The sequence below is a fragment of the Schistocerca piceifrons genome, unplaced genomic scaffold (genome assembly GCF_021461385.2).
Source record: "Schistocerca piceifrons isolate TAMUIC-IGC-003096 unplaced genomic scaffold, iqSchPice1.1 HiC_scaffold_2181, whole genome shotgun sequence".
In the NCBI taxonomy this organism is placed as follows: domain Eukaryota; kingdom Metazoa; phylum Arthropoda; class Insecta; order Orthoptera; family Acrididae; genus Schistocerca; species Schistocerca piceifrons.
This window is the reverse complement of record NW_025728099.1, coordinates 73,714-88,643: the sequence shown is the minus strand read 5'-3', so window position 1 is coordinate 88,643 and position 14,930 is coordinate 73,714. Positions and strand designations below refer to the sequence as shown.

General features: G+C 39.5%; 1 protein-coding gene across 1 annotated transcript in view; it reads left to right on the top strand.

The window, feature by feature from the left end:
- The window catches only part of LOC124742197 (mRNA cap guanine-N7 methyltransferase-like), a 129,956-nt gene that overhangs the window by 103,602 nt on the left and 11,424 nt on the right, over nt 1-14,930 (top strand). The window contains exon 5 of the mRNA XM_047248768.1: nt 11,512-11,647. Coding sequence (XP_047104724.1) covers nt 11,512-11,647 — 136 coding nt within the window. The remainder of the gene's footprint in view (nt 1-11,511; nt 11,648-14,930) is intronic.

Sequence of the window (14,930 nt, the reverse complement as noted above, 5' to 3'; positions counted from 1 at the left end):
AAGCTAGTGAAGGTTTCATACTCGGGTAACATTACATTGCGCTGCCCCACTTGTTCCTGACGTACAAGGGCCTTCGCACTGGCTTTCTGTACCAGCTTTCACATCTTGTAACGTCCTTGTGAAATTTCCATTCTTCCCACCTTAAATTTTATTTCAAGTGGTGATGGTGTTTTCCAGCCATTCACTGCTTCATATGGTGAAGGCCGTGTACTTTTGTGGATCTTAGAACTATAAGCTAGGACTGCACGTGGTAACAGTGTATCCCAATCATTGTAATGGGTATTTGCATTTTTCCTATTGTCTGGTGCATCCTCTCTGTTCTTCTGTAAACCTGCAGATGCAACACGTTCATACTTAACTTATGAATATGCGATAGATGTCACAACTGTTTCGTTAATTATGACACCAAATTGATGCCCCGATCTATAAATAACGCCACAGCCTCACCCTACTGACTCATAGTGTGAAAAATTAACTCTTATGGTCAGAATGTAGCAGTTCCTAACCAGCTTTTTCTAAAAAGGTCCTAAAATGTCCATCCTAGACATTTGAAAAGGGTTACCAGTTTCTGGTAGTCTTTGCAGTGGAAAATGCTGATGGCTCAACTTGCTCTGTGTGTACATGGTTCACAGTTTTTCAAATATTGCTCCATATCCTTTTTATGTGTATGACATGAGTAAGCTTCATGCCATTCTGTGGTTCTTTGACCCACCCATCACCAGATAACACATATTTATGTGCTTCTTTTAATTGTTTAAATACTTGCTCCCGTAACAATGAAACATTGTACCAATTTCGTATCTTTTTATTCTGAGCTCAACGCTTTTTGAGAATTTGTTGTCATTATCTAGTACAATATTCACATAAGTATTCTGTACGATGTTTGCATGTGTGTTGTTCTGCCTCTTTTGCAATAGATTTTTTGTGTTTCTGCTTACAAAAATCTGCGCAGAAATCCATGCACTTGCAAACCATCACTCATGTTGTTTGTTTTTGAAATCAAAATAGGTTTTAAAAAATATTATGACAGTATGGCTTCACAAAGTGTTTGGACACAGTGATAGGTGTTACATTTATGTGGATTATATTATTTGTTTGAAGTTGTCACTTATAAATATTACCTTGGCATAACTGAATTTTAAATTATTGATTATCCTTTACATTCTATTTTGTTGCAGATATTGCTTAGAGTGTATGAAGAGGTGAAGATATTTATGGAATTTGCTATAGTTATTATTTATTGAAGAAATGTTTGAAAAAATTGACTTGATTCACTCTCTAATTTGGCATAGAGAATTTTTCCCCCATTGTTTTTTGTGATGATCAAAAATTTCCAGCTCCTCCATTAAATTCATCATATGTACATCATTTAGTGTCTTAAGATCTTCTTATATGTTTTTAAATGTGTGTCCAGTGTTGGTTTGTTCGTGTGTGTGTGTTAACGCATCAGTCGGTAACCCCCACAAAAATGCATCTGACTTCCTTTGCTTCTTGTGAAGGACCCAATTTGTATCACCACTTTAGTACAGTATGTGCACAAATGTGATAACACTGCAGAATCATCCCGTTGGCACAAAAATAACTATACTAGCTGACATTGGGTGAGCTACAAGCTGGGAAGAGGAAATGAGCTGCATCCATCTCGGTGTCCACTGGTGGGGATATTAAAACAACTCTCCATTAACTTGACATTGAGTTTACTTATGCTGTCTATGAAACTTTTAATGAAATTGCCCTGTGTTTGTGACACCTTTTAATTGCTCCCAATAATACCCACAACTTTTTGCCTTCTATATCACTGCTCTAAGCCTTTCCTCAGCACTTGAAATGTTCAAGCCTCTTTCAGAGGCCTTTGCAAGTCTATATTATGTGCCCTCATCTGAACTACTTGGTCCAGCAAAGACTTAACCGTTTCCAAAATAGCAGCCATGTGTTTCTCTGATTTACTCATTGTAAAGCCTGTATCTATACTAGTAGGACAAAATATAATAGCAAAGCAATATGGAAATACTTAATATTATCAACAGTACTTACTCCCTGCACCTGAAGACCAACCACATGCACTCATTGCATTCTCTGGCGTAATGCACAGACCTTCTATATTTGAAACAAATTACAGATGACAGTTGAGTGGAGGGCACACTATGCACCCAGGAGGTAACATGGTATACACCTAACTGGGCATATGATGTGATAGGTCTCTGGTGTTCCCTCTGAATTTGCTGAGATCTGTACCGGAGTCAACTCAGGGAACCACACTTTAAAATCAGCTCTCCAGTCCGTGTTTTCTGCCACTGAAACCCACACGGGTGGAAAGCAGGAAAAAAAAAGGTCTTCACTCATCATGCAGCAATGATGATGGTGTATGCTGAGCCTTGATTGTGCTGAATATCAATGGCTACTTATGACACCAGTTTTTATGGCACCAGACTGCTCCATTGGCCATTGACGCTGTTCATTGCCAGGATGCTGACTCAGGATGATGAGCAGGGCATTGGGTGCAAAGAACCAATTCCCTGGCAGCTGTGGAATCAGAAATATGTCGATATCAGCCTCATCTTTATTTAGGATGAACTCGTACAGTCTCCACAGGTGACATTCAGTGGCATGTAAGGACCCCAGGTGGCAGAGACTGCCTCAGCAAAACTCAGGGCAGCGTCTTTGGCAGTTGGTGCAGGAACACAGGCAGTCATGTCGTTGCAGCATGTGGCTGTGTAAGATGTTAACAAAGGACCCCTTGGAGATGCCCAGTGTCCAGTTGACAACTTGGTAGAAACCACAGCTAGTGCCTATTCAGACACGGGCAGAATCAGGTCTAGAAGCTGCCCATAAACCAGCAGCTATCTGAGGCAGAGGCTAGTTGTAGTGACCCACATCGGGGTGACAGCTAGCGTGGAGTAGTTCTCGGCATAGGCAGCAGTCAAAGACTGATTATCTGAGGCAGAGGCTAGTTGTAGTGACCCACATCAGGGTGACAGCTAGCATGGAGTAGTTCTCGGCATAGGCAGCAGTCAAAGACTGATACTGCTAGGGCCAAGCAGTGAGTATTTATAGCAAATTTCCTCAGGTTTGTTGTGACTGTGACATGCCTCTGGACACTCAGGGGGCTGAGAGGGTGCAGCGTGAGGTAACTTGCTCTCGCCATTGCTATGGGTTGGTATCTTGCACCATGCCGCCTCAGCGTTATTGCGGCCCTGACAACAGAATTTCACAGGCAGCATGCTGGCTTGCAAGGCAGCGGGGGTGTGGACTCGGCTAGGAAGGGTGCTGGTGCAACAGTGTCTTTCAAAGACCCTAGACTGATGATCGGTATTAAAGAATTGAGTGAACGAGGGTTTTGTAAGTAGTGCCTCTTGCTGTTGCATTATACAGGGTGGTCCGTTGATCGTGACTGGGCCAAATAGCTCATGAAATAAGTGTCAAACGAAAAAAAAAAAAAAAAAACTACGTCTGGAACCGCGAGACCGCTACGGTCGCAGGTTCGAATCCTGCCCCGGGCATGGATGTGTGTGATGTCCTTAGGTTAGTTAGGTTTAAGTAGTTCTAAGTTCTAGGGGACTAATGACCTCAGCAGTTGAGTCCCATAGTGCTCAGAGCCATTTTTTCGAAAAAACTACAAAGAACGAAATTTGTCTAGCTTGACAGGGGAAACCAGATGGCGCTATGCTTGGCCCGCTAGATGGTGCTGCCATAGGTCAAACGGACATCAACTGCATTTTTAAAAATAGGAACCCCCATTTTTTATTACATATTCGTGTAGTACATAAAGAAATATGCCGAAGTGGCCGTGCGGTTAAAGGCGCTGCAGTCTGGAACCGCAAGACCGCTACGGTCGCAGGTTTGAATCCTGCCTCGGGCATGGATGTTTGTGATGTCCTTAGGTTAGTTAGGTTTAACTAGTTCTAAGTTCTAGGGGACTAATGACCTCAGCAGTTGAGTCCCATAGCGCTCAGAGCCAAAGAAATATGAATGTTTTAGGTGGACCACTTTTTTCGCTTTGTGATTGATGGCGCTGTAATAGTCACAAACATATGGCTCCCAATTTTAGACGAACAGTTGGTAACAGGTTGTTTTCTTAAATTAAAATAAACACTGTAGGTACGTTTGAACATTTTATTTTAGTTGTTTCAATGTGATACATGTACCTTTGTGAACTTATCATTTCTGAGAACGCATGCTCTTACAGCATGATTACCTGTAAATACCACATTAATGCAATAAATGCTCAAAATGATGTCCGTCAACCTCAATGCATTTGGCAATACGTGTAACGACATTCCTCTCAACAGTGAGCAGTTCGCCTTCCGTAATGTTCACACATGCATTGACAATGCGCTGATGCATGTTGTCAGGCGTTGTCGGTGGATCACGATAGCAAATATCTTTCAACTTTCCCTGCAGAAAGAAATCCGAGGACGTCAGATCTGGTGAACGTGCGGGCCATAGCATGGTGCTTCAATGACCAATCCACCTGTCATGGAATATGCTATCAATAACGCTCCAACCACACGCGAGCTATGTGCTGTACATCCATCATGTTGGAAGTACATCGCCATTCTGTCATGCAGTGAAACGCCTTGTAGTAACATTGGTAGAACATTACGTAGGGAATCAGCATGCATTGCACCATTTAGATTGCCATCGATAGAATGGGGGCCAATTATCCTTCCTCCCATAATGCCGCACCATACATTAACCCGCCAAGGTAGCTGATGTTCCACCTGTCACAGCCATCGTGGATTTTCCGTTTCCCAGTAGTGTATATTATGCCGGTTTACGTTACCGCTGTTGGTGAATGACGCTTCGTCGCTAAATAGAATGTGTGCACAAAATCTGTCATCGTCCTGTAATTTGTCTTGTGCCCAGTGGCAGAACTGTACACGACGTTCAAAGTCGCCGCCATGCAATTCCTGGTGCATAGAAGTATGGTACGGGTGCAATCGATGTTGATGTAGCATTCTCAACACCGACGTTTTTGAGATTCCCGATTCTCACGCAATTTGTCTGCAGATTAGCCGCGACAGCAACTAAAACACCTACTTGGGCATCATCATTTGTTACAGGTCATGGTTGATGTTTCACATGTGGCTGAACACTTCCTGTTTCCTTGAATGCTGTAACTATCTGGCGAACGGTCCGGACACTTGGATGATGTCGTCCAGGATACCGAGCAGTATACATAGCACACACCCATTGGGCATTTTGATCACAATAGCCATACATCAACACGATATCGACCTTTCCGGCAATTGGTAAACAGTCCATTTTAACATGGGTAATGTATTACAAAGCAAATACCGTCCACACTGGCGGAATGTTACGTGATACCACATACTTATACATTTGTGATTATTACAGCGCCATCTATCACAAAGCGAAAAAAGTGGTCCAACTAAAACATTCATATTTCTTTACATACTACACGAATATGTAATAAAAAATGGGGTTCCTATTTAAAAAACACAACTGATATCCGTTTGACCCATGGCAGCGCCATCTAGTGGGCCAACCATAGTGCCGCCATCTGTTTTCCCCCTTCAATCTAGAAGAGTTTCGTTCTTTGTAGTGTTTTTCGTTTGGTAGTTATCTCGTAAGATATTTGGCCCGGTTTCTATCAATGGATCACCCTGTATATTCTTTCTTTGAATCTCTGTCTGATATGATTTCCTGCAACTAGTTTTATTTAGTTGTTACATACTGCATGGACACTCCTAGGTATTTTATGACTGAATGTTTACAGTAACTGATTTTCAGTAATGTAAATTTACACTGTTAGGTCTTTCTACCTATTTATGAACAGTATCTTAAATTTCCTTTATATTGAGAATCAGCTGTCAGTCCCTGCACCAAGTATCAGTCACTGCAGATCTTCCACATTTAGCTTCAATTTTCTGTTTATTTTCTTGTGTATTAACTGCCATGTCTATGCACTGTTGCCAAGTTTGCATTTGCAGATGGTGACGATGATGACCATGCATTTTGCCTTGGTACATAACATCCTGGACCTATCTCTGATGGTGATTCTGAACTTTAGTCTGCTGCATATGATGCTTGAGGCCACCTCAGCAATATCCGTGACTTTCTTTATAGTAAGGCATCCTGATGGACTTCCCTGTCCTGAGCGTAGTAGCTACCGACATTTTGTATGAGATTGTTTATGTATGACTTTTGGAAATCAGGATTAACGCATTTTAAATTTGCACTTTGGCTTCACCTTTGTAGATCAGCGACATGACTTTCGTGGCTGCTTAAGTAATTGGCATTTCTCACAATAATACAAAGTGAGTTACATACGAAATTTCATTGAAACGCGAGTCACCTGGGTCTGTACAGACATAACTTTGGGAGGAAAATTCTCCATGATTTTTTAGTTTTGAAGTACTGTTTTCATGTGACATTTCTATTGTGAAAAGATTATTTTGTGATGATGTACACTGCCATGCTGAATCACTGAGGAGAGTGTGAAATTTACATATTATCAAAGTTAATTACTCAGCGGATCCGAGAGTACAATTGGTCCAACTCATTTATAAAGTCAGTACCAAGTGTTTGCACCCTTACAAGTGCAACAGCTAATATGTTTTGAAGCCTATATACTACAGGAAAAAAAATTGTGCACACCTAAATAATGCAGCACCCCGTGAAACGAGGACCTTACGAATGTGGGGTGGCTTGCATTTCTCAACTATACAGATAGCTGTACCAAAGGTGCAATCACAACAAAAGGTTATAATTGAAGATACCAGACTAACCTGTGGTTCCTGAAGAGATGCAGCAGCCTTATCAGTAATTGAAGGGTCAGCAGTCTGGATGATTGATTGTTCTTGCCTTGTAGCACTACGAACATCGCAGGTAAACAGTATTTTCGCAGAGAAAGTGGAAAATCTCTATAGTTACTGTCCACAGCAAGTTACACTACCAGAATGCAGGTTTCAATCAAGAAAAGGAAACACTGTCTGATTTTTATCTTTGTACATCCAAGTATTTAGGAGAACTAACAAAACTTTAGGAGAAAACATTTACAAAAGACTCACACAGATAGACACATTCTCAAAACTCCAGGAATTGCAAGAAGGGAGAATCAGTGGCCTTCAGCCACAGTTGCAGGAACTGTAATTGATAGAGTGGACAATTGGCAGAAATAATGTTAGTTATGATTCGTCTTGATTGCAACATTTTTTTTATTCACATGACCAGTTTCGGTTCATTCAGAACCATCTTCAGATCTGTAACAATAATGATACTAATTTATGATTTCACAAAAGCAAATCTTTTTCATCCTATCTAATCAACATCAAATGTACCAGAACATACGTGATATTTCAGTTACAGGAATAACCATTCCAAATCCAGCAACTTTCACATGCTGCGTCACATAAAATTGGCTGGCAGAATGCATGTCATTTATATTAATTATAACACTATTACCAACAGGTGGCATCTTGTACATTTGTTACATTCCATTTGCACATATCGTATTCAGTAGATTTTTTTTTATTAACTTTTATCTCCAAAAATACTTAGTTAAAATTAATTCGGGGATTTGCGGATTCATTACTTTCAGTTTAAACTTTTCCTCCTCTGTGAATAGAAACACACTGTTATCTGTTTGTTTCCTTATGTCTATTTGAAATTTCCTGGTTGGATCTTTCTTGACTTCTACTATTCAGTTCTCCATAAAGAACTTTTCGGTTTTCTCTATATAGTCTGTATCATGTATTAAAACCATAGTGCTGCCCTGAAAGTAATGAATTCGCGAATCCCTGAATTACGGTCACAAATAAAGTTCCATAAGGTTGAAAAATCGATTCGCACAATCGTTAATAATACCAGTAGCCCAAGTTATAAATTAAATAAAGAGCTAAATAACAGATTGAAGGCGGCATATACATATCGTTGGACTTTCAGCATTAGGAACAGCTACGAATTTGCCGAGCAAATTAAAGATGTACTTATACCTTGGAATGCGTCACTAGCTTAATTGGATATCACCAATCTGTGCCCAAACATTCCTGTAAAAGAAACGATTGAGATCATTGAGAACAATCTCATCACTCATGGTAAATTGGCATTGGGGGAAGTGATTGAACTAGTGGAAATGTTGGAACAAGTCTTGTAGTTCAATTACTTTACTTTCAATGGTAAAATTTAGCAACAGAAAGACGGGTTGGCAATGGGGAACAGTTTAGCTGGGAAGCTGGCTCACATTTTTGTAAATCACTTGGAAAACGAATTCTTTGATGAAAATCCTAATATCCCTGAGAAAATTGTATATTACAGGAGATATGTTGATGACTCTATTTTATTATACAAAGGAGTTAAAAATGATATCGAAAACGTAGCACAAAAAATGAGATCTCAACACCCGAAAATTAGATTCATCATGGAATTTGAAGAAGACAACTGTATAGATTACTTAGATTTAACACTAATAAAGAAAGATGGGAAACATGAATTTAGCATATTCAGAAAACCTACGTGTGCAGATTTAGTTATCAATGAGCAGTCTTGTCATCCACCACGATACAAATGGGCATATTTTACTTTGATGGTATACAGGCTACTAAGATAGCCACTAAGCCAACAGGAAGCAGAAAAGGAGCTAAGTATTTTAAAACAAGTGGCATTAGCGAACGGATATATGTGTAAGCAGGTGATGAATATTTATAGGAAGATAAAGAAGAGGCAAATGAAACAAATAGAAGGAAGTCAAGTCGCAGTTAAGAGGAACAAGAAGAAAAAATATGTGGCTCTCACTTACAGTGGAAGAATTACAGATAAGATTGAAAGATGCTTTCATAAATCCAACGTTAAAATAGGGTTCTGAACAAATAACACGTTAAAATTGAAGCTCCGGCACAAAACATGTAATAGTAGGAATAAATTTCAGGATTCAAATGTTATGACTGCTGTGAACAATATATAGGACAGACTGGTAGGAACTTAAGAGACCAGATTCAGGGAGCACACCTACTCTCAAAACAAAACAGCTTTTGGGGCACATATGGCTGCCTCAAAGCACTCAGTCACGAACATTGAACACAATTTAGACATCCTGCATAGAGCTCATAAGGGACGGTTTCTTAACATTTTGGAAGAAATTGAAATATACACCCACAAAAATAAAGATCCGAATTTAATCCTCAACGAGCAAAGCGAGTTCAATCGTAGCGCCTATTTTAGCATTTATGACGACTTACTAAGATGACAACTGTTGTGTGTGAAAGTCCAGGCCGAGGGATGAGAGATGGCGTGTGATGGAGAAGCTGGAAAATGCGTGCGGAATGTGATAAACACCCGGCTTTCAGAGACCTAGATCATCCTTAACATTAGAAAGAATATTTATCTTAGTTGAAGGAAATGAAATACAGTGGGTGTGATATTTCCATAGGAGTCTACTGACCTTTCTGGATACTGGGCCAGCATAAGGTAGATACGCAATTTTTGGCTTTTCCTTCTTGGTCTGTCTCACCCTCTTTCTCAGATGTTCTTGATTTTGACTGCAATGACCGTTTAATTTGATGATCTGCGTACCCATTTCTTCAGACCACTATTGGTAGGTTCGCAATTCCTTGGTGAGGCTGTCCTTGGTCGAAAGTGTTCATAAACGCCTGAGAACGGTTGAAACAGAGACCAAGTAAGAGAAGCAAAAAATCACTTATCTACCTTATGTTGATCTGGTATCCGGAAAGACTGGTAGGCTCCTACAGAAACATGGCATCCAGTATATTTAATATCCTTCAACAAAGATAAGAAATATTCTTTTTGATTTTAAAGACTACCTAGGTCTCCAAAAGACAGGTGTGTATTGCATTTCAACACAAATGTGGCATGCATTATGTGGGGCAGACTATCAGACCGTCGAAGAGAGATGCGACGAACATCGGTGACTCACCTGATTAAAACAATCAAGCAAGTCAGCTGACACCAAGCAGTGCCTCAAATATAATCTTGAAATGAAATGCAATGAGGCCAGTATTGTGGTGCAAACGTGAAGTTTCTGGTGTATCATACTTAAGGAGCCTATTGAAATAAAGATGTCAGGAAACCTAATGAAGAGAAATGAAGATTTAAATGTAAGAAACACTCTGGATCCGGCACTTAACTGGTTAAAATCTCACCAGCTATTACATGTATTCAAGTTGGAAAATGCATAGGGAATTTGAATTTCATGGAATATCAGTGTGAGTTCTGAAAACAAGAGCATCAAAGGACGTAGTGGGTGCCGAGAATGAAAACCAGCTACAAATAGTGATGTGAGACCAACCGTAGTTCATAGTCTATTAGGTTCCAGGCAGTGAGTACACAAACAGCAAAACTCAGAGCATCTAAAAAAGATGACTGGATCAGTCAACGAAATACTGTGCATAATGTGGAAACAACTTGGCAGAGCACCTGGTAGCCCACTACTGACTAAACATATTATTCACGAAATAAAACTATTTGAGTATGCATCTTCTTAGTGGCCTTTCTGCCAATTCTGCAAAAACAGACATAATGTCTGATGGGATAGCAGCAATCAGTGATTGTATAATGTTACTTATGATCTGTCTTGATTGCAAAATTTTTTTTATTCATATGACTGGTTTCGGTTCATTCAGAACCATCTTCAGATCTGTAACAATAATGATACTAATTTACGATTTCATGAAAGCAAATCTTTTTCATCCTATCTAATCAACATCAAATGTACCAGAACATACCTGATATTTCAGTTACAGGAGTAACCGTCCAAATCCAGCAACTTTCACATGCTGTGTCACGTAAAATTGGTTGGCAGAATGCATGTCATTTATATTAATTATAACACTATTAGCGACAGGTGGCATCTGGTACATTCCATTTGCACATATTGTATTCAGTAGATTTTTTTTTACTAACTTTTATCTCCAAAAATACTTAATTAAAATCCGTAGATGTCAAGGTTAAAATCTGTACTCAACAACATTAAAAAACAGTAAAAGTATCATTGCTATACAATCTAAAAAGCATAGGGCGATTTCTATATCTATGGCGCTGGTGTAGACTTGTGTGTGTGTGTGTGTGTGTGTGTGTGTGTGTGTGTGTGTGTGTGTGTGTGTGTGTGTAGGTGCGCGCGCGCACGCACGAGTGTATACCTGTCCCTTTTTCCCCCCCAAGGTAAGTCTTTCCGCTCCCGGGATTGGAATGACTCCTTATGCTCTCCCTTAAAACCCACATCCTTTTGTCTTTCCCTCTCCTTCCCTCTTTTCTGATGAAGCTACCATGGGTTGCGAAAGCTTGAAATTTGTGTGTGTGTTTGTGTTTGCTATCGTCTCTATCAACGTACCAACACTTTCGTTTGATAAGTTACAGCATATTTGTTTTTAGATATATTTTTCCCACGTGGAATGTTTCCCTCTATTATATTATTAATAAGTGTATTTTCTATTTTTGCAATATTTCTTCTAATATTTCAGTACCTTTTATTACATTGTCTTGATTTATCGGTTATTTCGTATGCTGTGATGAACTTCCATTTTCTTGTTCCAGACATATCCACCCTTCCATGATGCACCTTTGTTAGGTAATGATCCAGATGATTATGAACATGTCCAGCAATATATGCAGAAATCAACAGGACACAGGAAAGTTGGTACGCTTTCAAAGTCGGAATGGGAAGCTGCTTGTAAGTAATCAGTAAAATTTGGCTACTAATCCTGTGTTGCTTTTCGTTCTTGTGTGGGAGGAAAGGTGTGGGGAAGGTTGCACATATGTTGGTGGGTGCGTTCAAATGTCGATGGGGGAGCGAGGAGAGGAGCACGGGGGCCACTAAAGTTAGAATATATGTTGTATGTTGTGAACTGATATTTTAATCAAAATACTGACTTTACTGTTAGTTGATATTGGAAGAAATCTGCTGAGAAATAACCATTTCTTCAATACATGTTTTATTTGTCTTCATCACAAAGTATAGTACAGATTACCAGTTTCAGTTGTTACACAATCATCTTCAGCTCTAGAAAGGATAGGAGATGTGTAGAATATATAAAAGAATTAAAAGTGAACATGTCATTAAAAAAACTTTGTTACTATAGACAACTCATCTTGTGCATTGCATGCACATACTACGTCACAGCAGCAGCTTGCATACCTATCCTCTATCGTTAAAAGAAGCCAGCCATCCATCTACTTGAGTATGCAAAGACTCTAACAGAGTTACGTCATTGAATTAATTGTGTAATAGAATTGTGTGTGTGTGTGTCACTTTGGAATAGAATGATGAAAAATTAGTTGAAGGCGATGAAAGGAATCAAATCCTTCTCATATAAGACAAGAGTTTCAAGGAAAGTAAGACGTAATCTAAATCACCAAGTGGACACATTTGCTTGATATGTTAACAGCATACAATTGAAGATGTAAATCGGTAATAAGAAAAACAATATTAAAATAAGAGGTGTGTGATACAGGGCTACTATAAATGATTCATTCATTTTCAGAGCTCTATATTTTCAAGAGTACTACATGTACAAATATGAGTGATGGAGGAATAGAACCATAAATTCACAAAGTTTGCATTTTGCACTATGCAAATGTTGTACAAGTACAACTGTGATCCCATGACACACATCCAAGTGGTCATCAGGTTTGTTCCATACCTAATGTAGCAGCATCCTGTCAGTGGTCATTGAGCATCATTGATGCATTCTGTGAGCTGTTCCAGTGTTTTTGGCGTTGGGTGTACATAAGCATGGCTCTTAATGTACCCCCAAGTGATGTGGAAGTTCATCATGTTGCTATTAATGAACATAGAGGCTCTAATGAAGGGGGGTGTCCTGTCTTCTTAGAAGATAAAATTCTCGAAAGCAGTAGTCGGTTGTGCAAACAACCACAGCTGCAGCATATCACAAGGTAAGAGGTAGCCACAACGGTCTTCTCACAGAAGGAAAACAGCTCATACAGCTTTGTCTGTGATACAGCACAGAAAACTTTAACCTTTGGTGAATCTCATTGCACCACAATTCCATGAAGGTTTTCAGTGTCCCACACTCTCACATTGCGGCTGAAATTTCCGATTTATCTCAAGTTAACTGTGTTTTTGTAAATGTTACAATTTGTTCAAAAGATTCGTCTTCATTTTTGGCAAACTCCGACGCTGCAGTTGCTGTAAAAGAATTGTGAGTATCTGCTCCACCAAATCTGCTGCAACTTCCTGAGCTCTTAACGAGGTAACTAATGATATGTTATGCCAAGAGATATTTCAAGTAATCAGATTGGCACAGAGTTTCACTTTTAAAATTGCACATCTATTGCTTTGACTGGAGCAGGTTTTACGCAAAAAAACTGTTACAAAACTGGCTCTCTCATGACTTATTCACCACTGCTTATATATCTTTTCAGTAATTACAGATGATGTCATCCATTATTACAGACTGAAAATTTGAGGATTTGCAATGAAAATCATGTTCACATTCACATTGAGTTTTGGTTGGTTCTTAGTACTGAAATTTGACAATATGCATCCGCAAACAGTGCCTTTTATATAACCACTTATATCATGAAAATTATTGGTTGGAAAATGTTCCTAAGTTCTTTACGTAAATACTAACTAAAAGCTAGTTTCACTTGTTGTGAAAAGTATTCTAGGATTACAAAATGAATTATTTTCTATTTCCATTTTCATTTTTAAATATCAAATAGTAGCAGTCAAACCAGAGCAGAGATGTTTTTGCACTCAATAAAATTGTCTACGATAAGAGATCATTACTTGGGGTGCTCTGTCCTTCAAAATGATGTCTTCTTTAGCTGACAACAATAATCATTCTACATTATAGAAAAGGGAGCCCCTGAGTTGAATAGTGGCCAGACATTTCCTGATATCTGGGTAACTGTTGTCCAGGAAAGATTTTCATCGTGGCAGCTCACTTCTCCAGATAGTCACCTCGCTGAGTTTCCCAAATTCAGTGGCAAGTGCTTCTGTACAGCATCAGGTCATGCGATGGCATTTTGAGGAACAACCATTGTCCAGGGTATGGTTCCAAGCTTTGAACCACAGGTGACTATAGTCATCTATGGTTGTCTGCCATAAATAGATCTGCTGTGAAGATTGATGTCTGGCATCTTAGTCGTAACACTCATCTTCTTCTCTGCAGTAGCGTACTATGTGTCCAGGGCATCCACAGTGGAAACATACCAGCGTTTTATCCCCTGTCCTCCTAATATCTGTCCTTCTGCAGAGCATTACACCTGGCAGGGGAGTTGTTTGTACCTGTTTTGGTCAGATGTTGGGTTATTGTTCGACAGCTGTGGCTTAAATCTGAGTTCGTGGAGTCCATTCCTTCTGGCATGTTTGACTGGTGATGGAGATTGGTGCTGAAGATACACACACCTCCTATTCAATGTTCCGTATTACTTCCTGATGTATGGGGTTGACATTCGTGGCCATCATCTACTGATTGCTTTGTCCATCAGTTCTGGGTGTCGTAAACAGCTGTATCTCATTATATAGGGAGGCAGTCCTGGGTACAAAGCTACTTTTGTTACAAGTAATGCGATTCGTATGGTGTTAAGGCTTTCACGGATTTTTTCCTCACCTCTTTTTAATAATGTTTTGTACTTACTAGCAGTTCTCCACCTTTTGTTCCAAGCTTAACATCTGGATAAAAAATCTGGGGAAGCCTTAGCCAGGCAAAATGCATTATTTGTAATAAAAATAAATTTGTAGCTGAGACTGTCTCTTTATATAATTATGAAAACCAGTTGCTGTACCAATCAGCATATCATGGAATGGAATAAGCTCAGTAAGCTGTATCTCTTCTCTTACAACCTGAGAGGCAAGGTCATGGTGGTCTTCTGTATCTGTCATAGTGGCCACATTCGGTAGCCAGTCGTACTTCTTTCATCCAACTCTTTTCTCTTGCATTTCCCTGATGTGCTAGCATCACTTCATGAATTCTTTAGTTGTTGCAACG